At 43.0% G+C, this 22860-nt stretch overlaps 2 protein-coding genes across 7 annotated transcripts in view; one reads left to right on the forward strand and one right to left on the reverse strand.

The window, feature by feature from the left end:
* The window catches only part of GABRB3 (gamma-aminobutyric acid type A receptor subunit beta3), a 1350469-nt gene that overhangs the window by 966134 nt on the left and 361475 nt on the right, over nucleotides 1–22860 (reverse strand). The window lies entirely within an intron of this gene.
* The window catches only part of GABRA5 (gamma-aminobutyric acid type A receptor subunit alpha5), an 857372-nt gene that overhangs the window by 78923 nt on the left and 755589 nt on the right, over nucleotides 1–22860 (forward strand). For 5 of the 6 annotated variants that reach the window (XM_069636596.1, XM_069636598.1, XM_069636597.1 and 2 more), the window contains exon 3: nucleotides 8108–8229. The exons of the other annotated variant lie outside the window; for it this stretch is intronic. In XM_069636596.1, the coding sequence (XP_069492697.1) occupies nucleotides 8108–8229 (122 nt within the window). The remainder of the gene's footprint in view (nucleotides 1–8107; nucleotides 8230–22860) is intronic. 6 annotated transcript variants of the gene reach the window in all.

Genomic DNA, 22860 nt, shown 5'->3' on the forward strand with positions numbered 1-22860 from the left:
CTTTTTAGGGTATAATAACTGAGCTAGGATGCCGGGTAGGTGCAGTGAATGATAGGTGTGGTTTGGTTCGGCTGGGGTCATGGTGGAGTCTGATGCTGTAGGCAATTGAACACTGATTTCAATCCCCAGCATACACTGCTGATAACGACAGACATAAGTATGTGTTGAAAAAAATATGTCTGTTAAAGAAGTTTTATAGTTCTTTTGTATATATGAAAAGAGGAATTGTTAATAACTTATATATAGTGGTGTAATTCTATGAAACGTGGTGCTTCGCTTGGGCCTATTATTTGGGCTGCCAGGCCGTTATCCCCTATTCCAGCCTATTGAATGGGCGTTAAACACCACATTATTCCCATTCGCATAACACAAAATGTTACTTTACTGAGAAATGTAAAGAAGATGGAGTGCATGAGATTATTTTTTAGTTCTATTTTTTAACATTGAAAGGTGGTTCCTAAAGGAATCTTTTTTGTTGTTTTATGATTATGTTCTTTGTAGCAGGTGTCAGAAAGTAAGGTGGGGAGGTAAAAGTGTGAAGAGGCACCAAGCACTAATATGGAGGGGCAGGTGGACAGGGAAAGATGTTGTACATGTGTTACATCCACAGTAGGCAACCGTGTTGCTCATGCTCCTTGATTACAGTTTCAAAAGCACTTCAAAATTGCTTGTCCCTGCAGAGTGGTGTGTTGGAGTGTTTACAGAATACTGTTGTCTTCCAAAGATATGGATCATCAGCCTCTTTATCGCTTGCAAGGTAGCTGGTAGGATTGTGCGTCCCACAGAAGTAATCTTTGTGGTTACAGTATTGGGTGAGGAAGATGAGATGGAGGAAGACAGTTTACTACTTGCTAAGAAAGGAACAACCTTTCTGAGAGCATTGCGGTAGTTGGATTTGGTGTGACGGCGCATGGAGGTGGTCCCGTAGGAGTAATGTACAGGTAGTTCACAACTGGGTACAAAGTTGCACTCAGTGCATTTCACTTTTATAGCTTTAGCCTTTGGTACATCCCCAACAGTGGTAAAGAACTGCCACACCCATGATTCTCTACCTCATCTTCTTGGTCCTCTTCATTGTCTTTGGAAATACTGTGCTTTTTTTGTTGTGTGGGTCCTCCAGCTGGTGGTGGCTCTTGGGGACGAGGGATGGCAATAGCTGATGTCATTTTTACGATAAATATTGTTTTGCTACTATTCTTCCAAGTATGTGCTTTGTACTAAATTGTTAATGGATAATTAGTGAGAATAGGTGTAGGAGCTGTACAAGGGTACATTTTGAGCTTGAAAGTTCCTAGATCAGTAGAAAATGCAGTTTAGTACTGTCCTCTAAGCAAGGACCCGAACCTGAAGTGCAAACGCGCTATTGGTCATGTCACCATGTCACGCACAAGCGAATAGTCACGTGGCACTGTCTGGAAGGTCCACAATGACGTCAGACGTTCGCGGACATGGACGGAATCAAAAACAGTGGAAAAAGGATGCTAGAAGGTGGGAAATGGCAGAGTTTTAAGGTGAAACGTTGTAAATTGGACAAAAACGTTGCTATATTGCGGTCAGTATGATATCAGTAAATTGTAGGAAAATAGCATGCACTGGTAAGAACCCATGGAATTCTCTGAAAAAACTTTGTTAACGAGACTTTATGGTGAGTGTGGATGAGGTGAAGGCTGTGATGATTAGACGGGTCCTGGATGAATGGCAGGAGAGGTGGGTGAATGGGGTGAAGGGCAGGTGGATGTTCGGTGTTCGTGGGAAAGTGTCGGTGAAGGTGGATGCAGGGAGTTTAGAATGGAGGAGGGGGGAGGAGGTGATGCTGAATCGGTTGAGGATAGGTCATGTGGGGCTGAACGACTGTCTATTTCGAATAGGGAAGCGTGAATCAAGGGACTGTGCGGTGTGTGGGGTACCTGAAACGGTGGGCCATTTTTTGATTAGGTGTGAAAGACATGTTACGGAGAGAGAATTGATGAGGGTTCGGTTGAATGCGTTGGGAGTGGCTGAGCTGAGTGAGAGGATTATACTGGGAGGTGATGGGGAGAGAGGCAGGAGGAGGAGTAGTGTGATGTTGGATTTTGTGAGACAGACGGGGAGGTGGGAGGAGTTGTGAGCTTAAATGGAGCCAAATAATAATTAGTGGGTACGGTGCACATCATCCTATAGGATGAGGAAGCGCCTGCGTGGGTCCGCCCACGCTTCCAATAATTAAGAAGAAGAAGAAGGAGACTTTATGGTTAAGTTGCACCAATGAAAACCTATACAATTCACTGAAAAAACTTTGTTAAAGGGACTTAATGGTTAAGTGCACTAATAAAAACCTATGAAATTCAATGAAAAAACTTTGCTAAAATGACATTATGGTTAAGTTACACTAATAAAAACCTATGAAATTCAATGAAAATGTTTTGCTAAAGGGATGTTATGGTTACGTTGCACTAACAAAAACCTATGGAATTCAATAAAAAAACTTTGCTAAAGGGACGTTATGGTTAAGTTGCACTGATAAAAATCTATGAAATTCAATGAAAAACCATTGTTAAAGGAATGTTATGGTTACAAGTAAAACCGAAAAACCTCAGAAATCCGCCTTTTTGGTAAGCTAAGCAACCATAACTCACCCCACCACTGTGCACTGCTAAGACTAACACCCAGGACATCAGAGATGACACCACAAATGTCATTGATGACATCACTGATGACATCACACATCTGGCCCATTTGTTTTTGTTCCCTGACATATCTAGACTAGGTGGTTTTGTTCACTGACAGTCAGAATATTAAAATTCAAAAAGCTGTATATCTAGACATTAACCTTGTCATATGTTCTTAAAGTACTTTCCTTAGGGATTGGTCTCAGCTCATGGTGCACGTGCATGGGGAAATAGGAAGGCCTCAAACACACAATTCATTAGTATACATGAAGATAAACTTTCATGCTATTAATATTTTCGGATGATGCTATTTCTTTCTTCCTTACTTTAGTTTCCCTGTATGTGCCTCTGATTTGTATGCATGGTGGGTCTTCATATGCATTGTTTGTGCTAGCACAAGTGTGTAGTAAGTCTTGAATTGTTAGCTAGTTATTACATGTTTAACATTACACAATCACCCCTGACATCATGTAACCAACATTATAAACACAACCCCTTGTAGGGACTTTTCATCAAAATGAATTTCACATGTAATGTCATCAGTGATGTCATCAATGACATTTGTGATGTCATTTTTCATGTCCTGGTTGTTAGTCTTCGCAGTGCATGATGGTGGAGAGAGTTATGATTGCTTAGCTTACCATAACTTGTGAATTTCTGAGATTTTTCGGTTTTACTGGTAATCATAACGTCCCTTTAACAAAGTTCTTTCATTGAGATATGTATATATATATATATATATATATATATATATACACACACACACAAAAGAAAGGTGCAAGGAGCAACAGGGCTGCACTCCAAGGATTCACCAATGTACTTTAATGATGCACTAAATACTAAATACAGGATCCACATGATACAAAAAACATTACTCCTTCTCAGGCAGTTTAAAGGTAAGCCACGGTATAACGTGTTTATTTTTACATCCCTCCGGCATGCTTGTTCACATACAAAGTGAATGCTGTGAAGGGAGCATTCATGAAGCCTGAACAAACTCTATAGTTATTATAGCATACATTGTCCTTTCTCTGCTTCTTTGCACACAGGCTCTTAAAGTCTTTCAGCCATTTTACAGTGGTATAAAGTTACACGTTAGCACCTTGCTTCAACTGAAAATGTAAAGCTTGAAAGATAATACGAAGCACAATCTGGACGTTCATGGACACACAGATATATTTATAAACGCAACATTGCCAGTATCCATATTTTTAAGGTGCTAGTGTTTAGCAGAGTGTGTGCGTGGTAAAGTGCAAGTGCCTTTCTTGAATGATACCACATTGGTTGACACACTGATTAGAAATGGAACTCCAGCAGTATCCCTATACTGAAGTGCTAGTGCTTGTCTGAAATGTTGCTATTGTGAAGTGCAAGCTCCTTCTTTGGATTATGCAGCAATAATTAACACACAAATAGAGACTGGACATCCACAGTATCCATATTCTAAAGTGCTGGTGCTGACTTTTGCATTATAAAGTGCAACTGCCTTACTTAAATTATGCAACATTGGACGTTCTAATGTCCACGTTATAAGGGTCTGATGCTTATCAGAGCTATTCAACTATAAAGCACAAGTGCGGTTGTAGTTAAATAGCTCATTTTGGAACACTAGCAAAATGCAACCCTTCATGAATACACCAAATAGAGATTAGACATTGAGGACAGTGTCCATCTTCTAACATGCTGGTGCGTGTCTAAACCTATTCATGTAAAGTGAAAGTGAATTTCTAATTAGATGATTCACTTTGAAGCACCACCACAGTTTGGCAATGAGGACAGAATCCATCTCTTAAAGTGCTAGTGCTTATCTGGACTTGTTGTGATGTAAAGTGCAAGTGCAGTTGTATTAAATGACAACTTTAGAATCTCAAACGCACATATAGTACATTAGTGCCCGGCACACGCTGTGCACCGGGGGTACAGTGTGTGGATTGGCTCTTTTCCGAGCCATACCACATGGTATTCCATGTACGCCATGCGTGCCGGGTACTCTGTTCCCAGCAAGGGGCGTGGCAGCCCCTTAGCCAATGAGGAGGCTCGAAACGGGGCAATCCCGGCTCCGAGCCTCCCCATGGCTGGAGGCTTCTTTCGTCCCCCGCCGGGGATTCAAGTAAGTTTTATTTTACTCCCCCCCCACAAACTATCCCCTCCACACCCTCCCAATCCCACTTACCTTCTTTTTTCTTCTTTTCTTGGAGCGAACGCGCTGGTAACACTTCTGTTCCCAGAGTGACCGCTCCCGATGGTCATCATGGAAAGGGAAAACGGACTATGTTTTCCATTTCCTGGCAGCCATTTTTAAGCAACTTTTTTTTTTTTCTGTTTCGAAACGCGGCAGCGTCTCAAAACAGAATAAAATGCCATTAGTACCCCGGTCTAACGGGCCGGGGTACTAATGGCTATAAGACCCTCTGCAGCGGGCCAATACCACCCACGGTAATGCCCCCGGGGCTTCGTTAAGGCCCTCGCTATGCTCGGGCCTGTAACTACATCCCCCGCTACACTCGGGCCTGTAACTAAGGCCCCGCGGGCATTACCTGGGGCGGTATTGGCCCACCGCCTCGGGTCTTATTGCCACATTAACCTTAATCACATCTGATTAAGTGCACTATAGGTGATGCTATAAATGTGTGTATATGTAGATGGAGAAATTAAAACATTACAGAGCCTGCTAATCAGAGGATAGCACCAACCTCCCAATTTGGGTTAGCAGCTGTAAGCAATCAATATGGTGCATGGTAGGATATGGTAATCTCCTTCCAAATCCTCATCCATATATTCGAACACATGCTGTGTTGCCAAATATACATGCCATCTAACATGACATCAAAGGAGAACATGCCTAGTGCTCTTATCAAAGAGTAAACATACTGATTCCTAATACACTGACACCAATGTTAGGCAGCATCATTGCCTGTGTGCTTCTATAGATTACAATATAAAGAATAGGCATCAGACCTAGATGAATTAAGGATACTGGATGTTCGTCTTGTGTCAACATCCATGTTTTCCTACTTTTCCCTGCTATAAACCACTCATGAAGCATGCTGGCAAAGCATCCAAGCTTCTAGAGTGCTCATTCATTGTACTTAATGCAAAGTAACACATAGGCAATAGTGTTTAAAATCCAACAGCCAGAAAATAGAAATAATCCACATTAGAAGCTCCTCCCAGGAGAGTGTGTGCACATATGACTACTGTGAAGGCAGTTCAATCGACAATTGCCACCAAAAACACAGACATAGGTAAGGTTTAAAGTTCCTCATCGAGGTTATGTCCTCCAGGATTCTTAGTTTCTTAGTATAGGATACAATAAGTTTCCAACTGTCATAGCTGCAGCTCTCTATCTCCAACACGGGGAGTTTTTTCATAGCATGGATGGCGAAAAAAACAAACTTTTGCAATTGTGGCCATGTTTGTCCTGAAAATGTTTCAACATTGGAGAAGATGGATCAGCATTTTTGATGGTACATATTTGTTGTACAATACGTAATACCAGCTTGCCAATTGTGCGGCCAATGTACCACTTTCCGCACAGACACGTTAGCACATAGATTACATATTCAGACTTGCAAGTCATTCTACTCTTAATACAGAAGTTCGTGTTCCAATATAGGATGTATGTAGCTTCTACAGTTCTTGGTATACTGACATGATTTACATTTTGAAAATTTAAAGAAGCCTGGACTGGTTGTCCTCAACCAAGCATCATCGTTACATTGCTTGTCCATATTTATAAAGCTGGGCACAAGAGAATCTTTGGGGGAGGTTGATTTTCGAAAGGTGATGTTAATTCTATACCCCAGTATTAATCCCAGATTTACATCTGATTTGAGGCCATGCCAATGTCACTGCAAAACATGTCTGACATCTTTAGCATGAGTTCCATATGTCAATACTAGTCAGGCATCATTTTTGCATTTTGGATCTTTATTTGCAGATGGAGAAATGAGCAGCATATTTCTATCCAAGTCTAGGGCTTTTAATAAAGCTCATTCGATCACTTTTTTAAGGTAACGTTGATGTAAAATACGTTTGGCTTTTATCTTACTTTTGCAAATGTAAGGAACAATGTTTGAATAATTTCGACTAAATCACAAAAACTCTCCGTATGGAATACTCCACTTCAAACTTGTAGGATGTCTAGTGGTAGCATACAATGGCACATTTGAGCTGGTAGGTTTCTGGTGCAGCCATGTAGCTAATTCTCCACTTTCTTGTTTGGCCACCACATCCAAGAAAACTATGGAGTCCCGACTGTTGGTTTCCATGAATCGAAAATGTAATTGGTTCTCATACAATTTGTACACAAATCTTAGCCAGTCAGTTTCACTCCCTTGCCATATCATGAAGAGATCATCGATAAAAGACAGCCATGAGATCATTTATTGAATTGATTTCCTTTTTGCGCTGTTGTACTATTGCGACTGCCTCACATTCACACACATCCTGAGCATGCATAGCCTGCACTCAGCCCGCATTACCACAAAAGGTGAAGGGGGCGTATCTTTTTACTGTTCCTGTTTTACCTTTAAGATTGGAATCACTATTGTTGCGGTTCATTCACTACTCAGCCTTGTACACTGCAGGGCAGTACTAATTTTTCCACACAGACACACCAGCTGGGAACTGTGTGCACAGTTTGCTATTACAAACCATGAATGGACACATGTATCCTCACTTGCATAGGCCACAACCCATTGCCAATGAGGGAAAGCCACCTCATGGGTGTGTACTGACAAGGGTAGGATACTGCATTCATTCTGATGGAAGGTTCTCTGCTGTCGCTTATGTAATACTAAAGAGTGGCCCCACTAGGCTTAACATTCAGAATCCAAAGGACAAAATCAAATCAAACGTGTCCGCAGGTAAACTTGTAAGACGATGGAGGACAGTAACTTACTGTGAGGGTTTTCACCATTCTCCCTGGCATGCTCTGAAGAGAAAGCATAGGCTGCCAATTTGCTGAGTGAGATCAGCAGAACATGATGTGAAGCATGCCATGATAGTACCCACCCTCTGTTACTGATATCTCCCAGTCTATATAGTAGCGTGATAATGTTCAGGGTATCAAATGCCAATAACCATATCAGCCTTATAAAATATTGTGTTCCCCTGATCTAAAGTAATAGAAATATCACACTAGACAGCAGCCAGGACATTTGAATATTTCCTTCAGTTAACTTCTGTCTTTAACTAGTTACAATACACTCCCGCAGCTATGCTGGGGGAGGGTAGACTGGAACAAGCTAAGGCTCAACATAATATTTGACTTGACTTATATTAGCTACAAGTTATCCAGAGTGTTGGTCAGTGAAACAAAATCAAAGCAAGTAAGTGTGTTGTGTGTCAAAGGCTAACACATTGCATCCCAGCATTCACGTTACTGATTGTACATTTGTATATGTTCTGATTTCAGTCATGTTTGTTTTATTGAATCTGTGCCCTTTCCCCAACAGTTTTTCACAGATATCTGTTGCCACGGTAAAAGATCCCACCAATGACGATACAACTATATTCACAAGAATTTTGGATGGTCTGCTAGATGGCTATGACAACAGACTACGGCCTGGACTGGGAGGTATAGCACAGTTATTGCTTCTGAAAACCACCCACGATTACCATCTATCAGTAAAATGTGACCGTTACTTAGAAAAAGTGTTCACATGTTTAGGTGGACTATGCCCAGTGTAAAACTAGTGTTTTATTTTCATAACGTGTTAGGTCTGAGAATCCGGGATTCTAACCTCTGTTGCTCTACGTGTTCCTGCTTCCAAGACCAGCACGTTTCCCCTGTGCTATCCTCCGTTCGAAAGTAGTGGTTAACCATGGGTTTCCATCCTTGAAAAGGGGATGTAGTCTCAGATTCAGTATCAATGGGATGTGCATAGATTTCACCTCAGACTGCGTAATGTGGATTATCTCTTAATTGTGATATTATGAGAAATGTAGAATCCATCCAGCAAAACAGCATGCATGCATTAGCAATACTGCAAGTGTTATTTTGTGGGGGTTTGACTTTTCCACTACTAGGGCATTAAGGTCAGGCTGAAAATGTAGTATTTTCAAAATCCCGCATGTGGTATTTCAGAAATAATCTGCCCAATTGTTTTCAATTTAAAAATCCATCCCCATTAATGTTTACAATTGAAATTGGAATTGACTTCTGTGGTTCTCCGGTGGCTCTTACCTAAGTTAGTGAGAATTCAGACAAGTCCGTGGCATTTCTTACATTTTAATTTTAGCCACTTCATTTTGCATTTGATCGGTTGAAGATAGCTAGCGTTTATGATTTGTAATTAGACTGATTCTGTTTTGGTTTGTTCTGTAACTTCAATCACATTATATGTAAAGTTCTGGATAACTACAGACATTTATTTGCAGATATTTCATCAGAATTTCGATGGAGTAAGCACAGTCAAATACAGAAGAAACATTGTTCAGCTTGGAGTCAGGAAATATAGACGTTCGTTCATGAATTACTAGGAATGAACAGTTGGCTGCAGAGAGAAGGTGTGTTGACAGATCAAGGAGATGAATTAGGAGTTGTAACAAACGAAACCTTTCGGGGGCTAAGTGCATTGATAGCGTGCATTGAATATAATCTTCAGGAAATTAGGGAGGAATGGCAGAAGGGAAGGAATCATGGGAGGCATTTATCTGCTCAAGAGGTTACAATGCAGAAGGTTGCTCCTACTTTGGTATTGCCTCCTTGACATAACTCAAGTATGGATGATAACAACGGTGCTCAGCATGGGATCATATGGTTAAATGAGAAACATATCCACCTGGAGGTGATACAGACCCAGTGCATCTCTATCTCTAAAACAAGTTTTATGCGTAAAAGAAAGAAATGGCGTAACATTCATGACGAAGCTGGAACCTTTCAAGTGCGCTCTGGCTGGTCAAAAATAAAGCAAGATATACTGCTAGCGTTTCTACTCCAGTAAAACAGAAAGTATTTCCTGTTTTTAGTTATCTGTTTCCCAACACATGTCATTCAAATATGCTGACTTGGTCAACCCCTGGTTCGGCCTGTTAAACCAGTAGACAAGTTCTCATGTTTTGGAATACTTGAATAAATAGGCATCGAATTTTCATCCTTTGTCTTGCTTGTTTTCAACTTGTGACATTGTTGCCAATTGTTTAAGTGTGCCGGCAGACTAGCCAGAACAAGCATACATTCTACAGTTCCCTGGTATAACCTCTTTGGCCTTGTTTGACTAATCAAGTTGAAGGAAGAGAGTGGCAGTGGAATGGTCTGCCGTGGTCTTAATGCTCAGTTTGGAGTCTGTCTACTATCTTTTCTAAGGAGGGGGTCGCCTGAAGCAGGAACCCAGCTTCAGCTACAAAGACCCCACACACGTGTGAACTGTGGCATGAGAGTGGCAGTGGAGTGGTCTGCCGTGGTTTTAATGTTCGATTTGGAGTTTGTCTACTATCTTCTCCAAGGGGGGGTCCCCTGAAGCAGGAACCCAGCTTCAGCTACAAAAACCCCACACATGCACAAAGCGCGGTGCACGAGTGGCAGTGGAGTGGTCTGCCATGGTCCGCAGTGGGAAGAGGAGGGAACGGGAGCCACTGGTAAGAGGATTATCATTCCATAAACAGCTGTTTTATGGCATGCACCTAGCTTGATAAACTCCAATTCATGATTAACATTGGAACGCATCACACAGCGCAAACTCGGATATTGATATCTGATCTGTAGTAACAAACACACGCTGTGCCCGATCAGTTATCTTCCTCTGCTTAGAGCATGAAGAAGGCAGCACATGACAAATACGGTCTGTGTAGCACCTCGTCACGGCCAACTAAATGACAAAGAAGCCCAGAATCCTCATTTAAATTACAGAAAAAAATCTGCTCTAACGCCGCTAGAGACACACAGTCCTCTATTACCAAATATACCAACATGCTCCCGCCAAACCCCGGCCCCTCCTATAGGACCCAAAGCCCTCCACCTCAGCGATCCCCCAGCAATATGTGCATTGGGCTTCAGAGAAACTATGTTGGCACTAGAAACAATGAAACCTCTGCACTAGTCCAAGACAGCCTCCCTTGCACTAACTTGTCAGCCTCCCCCGACCTGATGCAGCTGCAGGCTACTTCGGAAATGGCCATCCTGATACCTTCCTCCGACTCCTCAGCCCTAGACAACAGTGAATCGGGCACGGACAGTGAGACTGACTCCTCTCGAGCCCAAATTGGCCATGCTCCACCCAGAGATTATGCCATCATCAGAACATTAAATGCTATTTCAGCTAGTGTGGAAGCCCTCCTGGCGATATGTGCAACACTTGCTAAAGAACAGCGTTAGATCAAACACGCCTTGTGTATGGTAACAGAGGTAATATTGAAAAATGTACGATCGTCAGCGGAGCCGACCATATCCAAGACGACCATCAAAGCACCTCACTCTATGGAAGGTATTCGAGGCATGCCCATCACCCCAATGCCATAGCAAGCACGAGCTCCCTCACCGTCAAGCTGACTTCACCTGAAAACTATTTAGACGATATTGTGGAATGTGAGTGGGACTTTGAGAAAATGTCCATATCGGCATCTTTTACTGATCAACCTGTCGCACGAGTAACCACTAAGCTTCCTCAGCTTCTTCAGCGTTCGGTGAGAAATACAACTCGGGTGCTCCCTTACAAACTGAAGCCGGCCACAACAAAAACAAGACCAGCTGGCAGTTTCTGCCTCTCCTCTGACTCCATCCTTGCTCGGTACCACACACAGATGTGAGTACCAACCAAATAACTCAGACTCTGGCAGATGGTATGTCTGTGAGAACTTCCTCGCACGCTGACATCCAAAGCTCTTCACAAGCAACGTACTCGATTCCTTTCAACCCTAACCAAAAAAGGACTACAAAGAAGCACTCTACTAACAAGGAAGATACGGTATGTGAAACTGTTGATGTGCTTGGTTAAAGGGTTAAATTAGAGCAATAAACCCTACCAACACAAGCCCATTCTTGAACAGAGGAATTATATTGGAAATCTTTTCCCAAATCTCCAAACTTAATGTGTTGCTACCTAGGTTTCACAGTCCTTCTAATTGGACAATACTTCAATTCACGTCACCCTTGATGGTGGTCTTAATAAATTCTGTGCGAAGAACTAGAATACTTTTTTTTCGACTGACCATCTGCTGACAGCAGCTCAAAGCAGACCAAGGAGAATCATCTAACATGGCTATTGCATCTGCCCCCCAAAATATCCCCTATTCATCCAAACAACAATACTGAATATGGAACACTCTTTGCTATTGGCTTCATGTTCACACGCCACTGTCAGCCAGATTTCTGCTTCTACGAAACCCATCTTACAATGGACTGGATCAGCTTTAAGTCTCATTCGGGCTCATTTTTTTAAAAAGTGTTTATTGTACATAGGGGACCACTCAAACTAGCACTTGCATATTGTTGTGTCACTTCAATTCAATAAAAACAGGTGGAATTGCCTTTAATCTCATTTTACTTTCAGTTTTGAAAAAACATGAAATGCATCTGGCAAGTTACGCTTTGCAAAGCAAAACAAAAGAGGTGATGGCTGGAAGGTTTAGAGTCAATCTTAACCTCTGACTGATTTGCATATGGCTGGACGCCTTTTGCAATGGCACAGACTGTGAAAACATAAAAATTGATATGAGGCTGGGAAGCCCAAAAGAAACACACCAACACAGGTTACAAAGGACATACACGTGCTTTATTTAAAAAGCTACAACAGTTACTAAAGTCAATTGACAAACGGATAGCTATTCGGCTCTCAGAGTAACGTAACAAACTTCAACGAGGGTTCGATGCATTAGTAGAGAGACCGTACATTGGAATACTTGGGTCTTTAACATGATTTGTCCAGCCCTTGGCCAACCCTCTCGCGGGTTAACCATTCTTGGGATCAGGCCTAGGGTTCCTTGCCAGGTCAATCCTATAATTTTTGCATTTTGATCAGTTTCGCTGATATATTTGTACAATTGCACATAGGTCAGCAATAGGACAAGGTCTTAGTTCGCGACCCCGACAAGTGGCCTGCAGGCATATTAATTATTTGTGTGTGCGGAGGCCACAACGGCCAGAATCTCACTTAGAATGTCATTCGGCCTCCATTTTGATGTTCCGGGTGACTTCCACATTTACAAGAGAACCTAAAATGGCGGCTAAATCCAAGATGGCGACTTACATTACTTTCGTTAAGGTCAAGACCTTGCCGCAGAGTCTATTCGCATGATATTTTAGACAACTTGGCGTAGGCCAATAAACATATAATTACTGCGATAGGAGGCATAATATTATTTCGATTCCGACAGACCCTCCCTTTGGCCTATGCCAAGTGCTAATATCATTTCTAATACTTTTCCAAATAACTCCATGCATTGTCATCCATACATCCCGAATCATTGTCTGTAATGTCTATAGCCATTAGGTCGTTCATCAGAACCTCTTGTAACACGAACTCTTTAGATGCTGTATCTGGGGCATACATTCTGTGCCCTACTGTGCTCACTGCTTGAGCACAACATCCCCCTAGCATTACACATATACGCGGTAGACATTGAAAACAGCAACAAAGGAATAGCAGGATCCCCAAAATAACCAGAATGACAGAAAGCACCTTCCAATCCCAAGATCGTAAAGAATCCCAAAACCAGGTGCTAATATTACAATCTCCTACAGTAATATGCACTTCAGAACTAAGGATATGCAAGTTCTGTATTGCTTTAAAAATTGTCGGCGAGGAATCTGGTACGAAAACACAGCAAGCGGACCCCACTAATTTGCATACTCCACCTCGTTCTGCCAGAATGACATCTTATGCCATCCGATTTTGGAGTGCTACCAATCTTATTGCTTTTTGTTCTAGTGTCCTATTGTAGAGTATGTCCGTGGTCCGGTTGATCGTTCTCTCCAGTACCCTTGCTAGTCCCCTAATGTTCTCAGAGTTTGCTATCTGTCCCCAAAAGGGCACAACTGATTTTGCTATATCTCCCAATACTTGCCCAGGGGTATCTCCGTTCTCGTCCCGCCGTGGGCGAGCCTTAGAAACCTCCAATGTACTAGCTACAAATACCCAAGGTAACAGGATTCCTAAATAACAGGTTCCCTGCCAATCCTTGGGCAACCAGGGAAATGCTAAACTACCACAAACAAAGTAAACAGGCCCCCCTACATACAGAGGCCATTTTTCTCCAGTCAAATTTACAATGTTCATACAACCTTCAAAATCTCCCATTGGCCGAGTGCCATTTCTTTGTACACAAAAGGGGACTGAATCAGGGCTATGATTTATAGAGTAGGAAGGAGGCACGGCGTCCTTATTGCCTATCGGAGCCATTTTAAAGGAAATTAACGTTTGAAAGGGGAGAGATAGTTTGTCAGACGGCCTAATAGAAGCAACATTAGGTTTACTTCTTTATTGGTAAAAGCGAGCATCCCAGGGGAGTTAATTCACGTTTCTCAAAATCATTCAAATTAGTTCCATCAAAGTTCCCTGAGATGCTATCATTCCAACGGCCAAAGAATAGTGCTCTAAGGGAGGCATAGCAAGCAGTCGTTAAAGGTAAAGGGTGAATATACCATCCTAGCCCCTTGTCCCCATGTTGCGGTAAATGAGTGCAAATCCAACAATTACTCTTATTAAAAATGGCATGCGTTGCATTCATTACTATCATTAAAGTGTTATTATGATACTTTCGTCTATGTTGGGAGTCTCTAGGGGACAGAGTGTGAAGGTGTACAGAGGGAGTCAAAGCAGTAGGTGCAATCTCAGTTGGCAGTAGAGGTTTTAGAGGGTAAATTTCTTCAAAGTACCAAAGTCCTACAGCAGTAATTGCACAAATACCAATTATCATTAACAAAACACAGCAATACGTTTTCGGTTGGTCACCCCCCTATTCACAAGTCCAGTGCGGGGAGCAGCGGTGGAGGTGGCAGGCATTGCAGTTTCCCAATCGACGACCCCAATGTTCGTTGCTGGCGACACTATGGTCGCGCAACTTCTTAGTCCTTCCCAACCCTAGCCAGCAGAATCCCTTTTTTTTTTTTCTTTTGCTCCTTTTGTTCGAAAGGAACTTTCTTATACAAAAGAAAACTTTCAATCATTTCTCTTTTCCAAATGCACGGAAAGACCCGTGCCATAGTTCTATTTTCTTCGTCGAAGGTTGTACCTGGTGGTACCCAAAATTGTTTCATCCGAAAATAAGGTGTTGTCACTTCCTGAGGGAAGCGGCGTATCGGAGGCGACGGAAGTCGCAGAACTTGAAACAGTGTTTTCCGGAAGTGAAATGGACTGTTCCCCAAGCTCCACGGGCTCAGAGAAATTCTCAGATGCACTCACAGCGCTGTTTGCTACTCCAAGATCAGAGATTGTAGCATCAGCGAGGGGTTCTGCTTCTTCTGTAACGTGTGGCGTCGGGTGAGGAAGTTTCTTGACATGCGTCGCGTGGATCCAGTGTTTTTTCCCAGCCACCCGCACTGCTGTCCGGGTGACCAACAGCACCTGGTAGGGTCCCTTCCAGCGAGGAGCGAGACAGGAAGACCTTTCGTAGGCCTTCACCAAGACCCAACTTCCAGGCTGAATATCGTGTCCTGGGCCCGTGAACCATACAGGTAAAGCTGAGTAAACCTGATGATAAATGAAATACAGGTTTTTAGTCAACTGGTTGCAGTAGTCTACAAGCAATACATTTTCCACCTCCCTCAGGGCTTTAGGCTTTGGGAGACCCCAAATGTTAGCAGGTCTCCCCATCACTACCTCAAATGGAGAAAGCCCAGTCTTAGTTTGAGATGTGGTACGCATAGCTAATAATACAATAGGTAAGGCATCTGGCCATTTCAGTTTGGTATCGGCACATGTTTTTGCAAGCTTATTCTACCAACCCAGCACTTTCAGGGTGTCTGGCTGAGTGAAATCGTTTCTCAATATGTAACGCTGTGCATATCTGCAAAATTACTGCTGCAACAAAATGGGGACCATTGTCCGACCAAATTACCCTTGGGAGCCCAAATCGAGGAAAGAATTCTTTTACCATACTCTTTGCAGTGGTCATGGCAGTAGCATCTTTAACGGGGAAAGCCTAGACCCATTTACTAAAAGCACAAATAATTACAAGAACATATTTTAGATTGTTACACCGTTCCATCTCAATAAAATCAAAGTGGATGACCTCAAAGGGAACAGAAGGGGGCCCAAAGCTTCCCCTTGGAGTTACTGTCCCCTTCCCCACATTGTGCTGTAAGCAAATCATACAGTTCTGGACGTAACGTCGTGCAGTCTCCAGAATCTTGTTATTCACCCAAACTTGTTCTAACATTTTCGTGATCTGCTGAGCACACACATGTGTAGGACCGTGTGCCATCGTAACCATTGCCAGTACATAGGAATCAGGGAGCAACCATTTCCCTTCAGATGTATCCACCCAACACCCATCATCATCTAGTTTCCCCATTCCTTCGGCCCATCTTTTAGATTCTTCTATTGTGGCATCAGTTTGAATATCTCGCACAGACCCAATACCTTCATCCATTACATAGGCATCTTTTGTTTCCCTTAGAGCATACATGTCCGTGCTAAGGTCTGTGGCCGTTTGCCTGGCTATCAGGTCAGCAAAAGCGTTCCCTTTTACCACATCATCTATGACCTTACGATGTGCTGCACATTTCATGATCGCTAACTGCCTAGGGAGCGAGAGTGCCGAGAGCAATTGCACTATCAAGGGGCCATGCTGAATTTTGGTCCCATTTGAGGTCAGGAACCCATTTCCGACCAGAGCCTCCCGAAGTTGTGAGCCACCCCAAAGGCGTACTGGCTATCAGTATATATATTTACTATACGCCCTTCGGAGAGTTCACAAGCTCGGGTCAACGCTATAATCTCTGCAGCCTGCGCGGAGTTATACGAAATTCTCTTAGTTTCAACAACTGTACTCAACGTAATAACTGCGTAAGCAGCTGTAGATGTACCATCTGAAAGTTTGAAGCAGGAGCCATCACAAAACAGCTCCCCTTCTGCATTGTCCAAAGGAGTATCTATAAGATCTATCCCGCCCTTCGTTTCTTGTTCAGTGGTATACAGGCAGTCAGGTAATTCTTCGTCACGGCAAACAGTGTTTTGCGGGAAAGGTAAAAGTTCAGCCGGATTAAGAACACAACACCTCTTAATTTGAATGTGAGGGGCAAACAGAATTAATTCATAGCTTGTTAGCCGTGCAGAGGTGAGGTGTTGTGTTTGGGTTTTGTTCAATAGGATATCTACAAAGTGAGGTACTATCAAAATCAAATCATGGCCTAGAACCATTCCCTCACTCTGTTTTACAGACGCGGCAGTAGCAGCAACAGCTCGCAAACATCTTGGCAAAGCGCATGCGACAGGATCAAGGGTGGAGGAGTAGTAGCCGCACGGCCTATTCTTCCCTCCGTGTTCCTGTGTTAACACAGCCAAAGCACATCCATCACATTCATGCACAAACAACACAAAGGCCTTGTCATAATTTGGAGTACCTAGAACTGGTGCAGAGCATAACGCGGTTTTGAGAAGCTCAAATGATCGTTGATGTTCCGATTTCCATGGCAGTGGCAGAGAAATGCCCTTCTTTGTCAAAGCCAACATCGGTTTTATCACTAGTGAAAAGTTCGGGATCCACAACCTACAGTAAGAAGCCATACCTATTAAGGCTCTGACTTCCTTCTGTGTATTTGGAACAGACATGCCAGAAATGTGTTTTATTCTTTCAGGTGTCAATCTTCTCCCCTCCTTTGACAGGAGGTAGCCTAAATAGGCAACCTCCTGACAACAATATTGACATTTTTTGAGTGAAGCTTTATGACCATTTTTAGCTAGATGAACAAGCAACAGTACAGTGCCTTCTTTACAAGCACTTTCAGAATCTGCAGCCAAAAGCAAATCATCGATATACTGAAGCAGTGTACAAGTAGGTGGCAATTCAAGGGTGTCGAGCTGCTCTTTCAAAGCTCTACTATAAATGCTTGGACTTTCAGTATACCCTTGAGGTGCCCGAGTAAATGTAAATGAACCTCCCCCCAAGGTGAACGCAAACAAATATCTACTCTCTTTATGTATAGGAATGCTAAAGAAAGCATTTTTAAATCCACAACGCTGAAGTGCGTAGCCGTAGCAGGGATCATTGTCAATATCGTTGTTACATCAGGCACAATTGGAAATTGTGGGGCAACAACTCTGTTAATAGCACAAAGATCAATTATGAACCTGTATGGGATTGCATTGTCGCCTTTCTTATATACAGGCAAAATCGGACTGTTACATAAACTTCCTGCAATCTCCTCGATCACTCCACGATGCACAAAGTCGGAGACAATGCATTTCAAAGCACGCTCGCCCTCAACTGATATTTTATACTGCGGAATGCGTGGTAGTTTAACTCCATGTTTCAAAACTATTTTAACTGGCTCAATCTGTAGTACCCCGACATCATTGTCGTCAACCGCCCATAAACATTCCTGGACAACGCTAAACTCAGGAGGCAAAGGTCGAATCAGAAACTGAGAATTGGGAAGTTGCTGTGGTGAAACCGTCAGCCGTACTCCATCAGAGGAACAATGAATTACTGCATTCAATTTCTTTAACAAATTTAACCCCAGCAAATTCTGTCCACAGTTCGAAGTCAGAAGAAAAGGGCAATGGTCCGTAAAGGGACCCAAAGAAACAGACACCGGTGAAGAAACCGGACAGACAATCGGTATACCAGAAAACCCTACAGAAACATTTGTTTGCTCTGACAGTGGAATGTTTGGAACCCGAGAATGATCAATGGAGCACTTCTGTGCTCCAGTGTCTATCAAAACTGGTGTTTCCTGTTCCCCACTAAAAATTCAACATAGGGGCCTCTCTGATTAACGGGAATAGGTGAAGGTTCCAAACCCTGCTTCGGGCAGTCCTAATGAAATAGAGTATCATCGGAAGGAAGCTCTTCAGAAAGGTAGGCAGCAGAAGGGTGATCAAATATGTTCCTCGAGTACACACTCAAGGTCTGATTTTCCCGTGAAAAAGGTTGCTGAGGATCTTGCAAAAACGGACCTCTATCAGGGCCCCCTGCTCCAGGGCGGCCCCTAGGTCTTCTACCCATACTCCCAAATGCACTGTTTGACCTTTGTCGAAGGACGGGGCACTGTGCTCGCCAATGACCTGCCTGGTGGCAATAAGCACATTGATTAATATTCACAGAACCCAAAGGAGCATTTCCTTTTGGGACATACTGACCTCTGGTCTGTGTCGTGCCTCCGCTGGGGTTTCTAAGAATTGGTTGTAATAATACTTTAGTTTTCAAATCTCCTTTCCTCTTCTCTATTTTCTCCTTCTCATTATTAACACGGTTCTCATAATACTGAGCCATGTGCAAAACTTCAGATTGAGATTTTGCCTGCCAAGCGCTCTCAGAGGACATAATCTGTGACTGGATGTCGGGCAACAATCCGCGTACAAATTTGTCCACAAACAACCTTTTCCCGCACTCTGTACCCAAGTCCTGCCCACTGAAGTCAGAAAATACCTGCTCGAATCTATTAAAGAATTCGGTGGCACCTTCAGTTTTCCCTTGAACACAGGCCGTAAGCTTGTCCCAAATAATTATTTTCTCTGGAATTATAGTTTTTAATTTTGCGACAATTCTATCAGGCAAAGTAAGTATTACCTGAGGTGGTTTCTCACCAGCTGGTCTTTCCCCATCAACCCTAATCATATTAGCCCACGTATCTCCCAACCCTGGCACATCGTCTATTGTCTGAACCTGCTTCCATACATCCACGGGTAGGAGTACAGGGAATAGCAAGTCAATATCACTTAAGGTGAACACAGAGGACTGCAAGACGGACTCTATCTCTTTGTAAAACCCTGTCAGGTTTTTCCTGATATCGGGAACTGATTGTTTAATAGTGTTCACTTCCTGTCGTGAAAACGGGACGTGAACGAATTGCGATACATAATGCGCAGGGATATCCACAGCGGGTGCACCAATCCCAGCGTTTGTGGGAATCTCAACCTTTGGGACGAATGTCGGAGGAACCTCTCTCATAGGCAACTGAGATATAGGTACCTACGACCGCTTACTCAGCAATAGAGTCAGGTCGAGCGCTAAGGCAGCCGAAGAAGTGTCGGGCGAAAAAGCCCTTTTAACAATTCCCAACAACTCTATAGGGCAACTAACCTTCTTCCTTACACATTCTTCTTGCAGGTACTGTACCATTACCTGAATTACCTTCCTTTGCATTTCTACGGTATACTGACTATACGTATCATATACTTCATCTGGCGGAATCGATGAATCCGAGATCCATCGAATCGCATCTTTGGTACAAATTCGTACTTCCTCAGGTGCCGATCTACGACACGGAAGGAACCGTTTCTGTACATACATACTATCGTCTTCATCATCCCCATCTTGTGACTTTTCAAAGTCCCTCCTATCCTATGAAAGAACAATCTTTCAACATGACCATGTACTTTCTTCTCTGTGTCCATCGAAAGTGCCAAAGTATTTAGAACTCTTACCCTTGTAGAAGATCCGAATTTTGTAATCTACCCCACATCACACATAAATGAGTCCCCAAACCTTCGATAAAAACATTTTTCTCCGGAAAACTGTTCAAATTAGATAATGTGGAAAAAACATTAACTTGATCACCTTTCTCCATACAGTGCTTAGCCCATGCATACAATTCCTGTTTCTTATCTGCGGAAACAGTATTACGAGTGACAATCTTTGACCCTGCACCTTGATCAACTTCAGTCAATACGGGACCACTCGGGAGCGGAGGTGCAGATAAATTTAATAAGGGTGCAACTATCGGTGCAAGAGGAAGGGGCGGTGCGATAGGTGGAGGGACAACAGCTAGAGGAATAGGAACAATAGGTTGTACAGGGGGAACAGGAATAACAGCAGGGACAACAGCAGGAATGGGCAGAGCATCCAGGAGAGGATCATACGGAGGTGGCGCAGAGGCACCAGGCCTGCGTTCGTTTAACAATTTTTCAATAAATTCTTCAGAAACATGGAAATCTTTAGAGGGATACATTTTCTGGATTCCAAGTGAAAAAGCCCTATCCATATTTTTAACTGACTCTGAATGTTTTTCCTTATCATATAACAACGCTTTTTCGGCATTTGTTTTATGACGGCGTGCATGTTTATCCCTACTTTTAAGCTGCTGCAATGCTTCTTTTTTCCAATTCTGCAAAACATCAAAGGCTGCAGGTCTAGCCTTCTTTTTTAGCAAGACCGATTCTAGGTATTCAATACGGGGGATCTCAAAACTGCCATTGATTGGCCACTGAAATTCGGAGGCATGTCTGGACTGTCTGTGCCAAATATCATTAAATACTATACTACCAATGCCATCCTTACAGTACATAGTACATGCCGGCGACCCCTCCTGTGGTGCCGGGCGGCTAAATTCCAAAGATTGTCGATCGCTGCGGAACAGAGCCCTAAAGCAGCTAGACAATTTCCCAGGTATTTCACAAAAAATTGGTGTTACCTGGTCAATAATTGTGTCTGCAGATACAATACGCCAAATTCAACTTGTCAGGGTTAAATTAAGAGCCGGGTCACCACTGCACCTGACCAAACCTAAGGAGGACCGTACGGTTTACCAAAGAACTTACCTAACAAATTTTACCTTGTGTTTGGTGGTTTCGACAAATCTGCCTGCCTCAAACATGGACCCTCGTCAAGATGCCGTGTCAGACCACACGACTATCGTCCAAGGATCGGATCGTGCAGCGCTGCCGAGGTATCACGTCTCGTTCAGTCGGGCCCGCAGTATGACACCGTCCGATCCCTGTTCGATAGTCTGCGTCAACCTTCAATGATCCGGCATCAATCTTGAGGGTCCCTATTCGGGCGCCAACTGTGAAAACATAAAAATTGATATGAGGCTGGGAAGCCCAAAAGAAACACACCAACACAGGTTACAAAGGACATACAAGTGCTTTATTTAAAAAGCTACAACAGTTACCAAAGTCAATTGACAAACGGATAGCTATTCGGCTCTCAGAGTAACGTAACGAACGTCAACGAGGGTTCGATGCATTAGTAGAGAGACCGTACATTGGAATACTTGGGTCTTTTATATGATTTGTCCAGCCCTTGGCCAACCTTCTCGCGGGTTAACCATTCTTGGGATCAGGCCTAGGGTTCCTTGCCAGGTCAATCCTATAATTTATGCATTTTGATCAGTTTCGCTGATATAGTTGTACATTTACACATAGGTCAGCAATAGGACAAGGTCTTAGTTCGCGACCCCGACAAGTGGCCTGCAGGCATATTAATTATTCGTGTGTGCGGAGGTCACAACGGCCAGAATCTCACTCAGAATGTCATTCAGCCTCCATTTTGATGTTCAGGGTGACTTCCACATTTACAAGAGAACCTAAAATGGCGGTTAAATCCAAGATGGCGACTTACATTACTTTCGTTAAGGTCAAGACCTTGCTGCGGAGTCTATTCGCATGATATTTTAGACAACTTGGCGTAGGCCAATAAACATATAATTACTGCGATAGGAGGCATAATATTATTTCGATTCCGACAGACCCTCCCTTTGGCCTATGCCAAGTGCTAATATCATTTCTAATACTTTTCCAAATAACTCCATGCATTGTCATCCATACATCCCGAATCATTGTCTGTAATGTCTATAGCCATTAGGTCGTTCATCAGAACCTCTTGTAACACGAACTCTTTAGATGCTGTATCTGGGGCATACATTCTGTGCCCTACTGTGCTCACTGCTTGAGCACAACATCCCCCTAGCATTACACATATACGCGGTAGACATTGAAAACAGCAACAAAGGAATAGCAGGATCCCCAAAATAACCAGAATGACAGAAAGCACCTTCCAATCCCAAGATCGTAAAGAATCCCAAAACCAGGTGCTAATATTACAATCTCCTACAGTAATATGCACTTCAGAACTAAGGATATGCAAGTTCTGTATTGCTTTAAAAATTGTCGGCGAGGAATCTGGTACGAAAACACAGCAAGCGGACCCCACTAATTTGCATACTCCACCTCGTTCTGCCAGAATGACATCTTATGCCATCCGATTTTGGAGTGCTACCAATCTTATTGCTTTTTGTTCTAGTGTCCTATTGTAGAGTATGTCCGTGGTCCGGTTGATCGTTCTCTCCAGTACCCTTGCTAGTCCCCTAATGTTCTCAGAGTTTGCT

This window comes from Ambystoma mexicanum, chromosome 7p, assembly GCF_040938575.1.
Source record: "Ambystoma mexicanum isolate Mex_15411 chromosome 7p, UKY_AmexF1_1, whole genome shotgun sequence".
Taxonomy (NCBI): Eukaryota; Metazoa; Chordata; class Amphibia; order Caudata; family Ambystomatidae; genus Ambystoma; species Ambystoma mexicanum.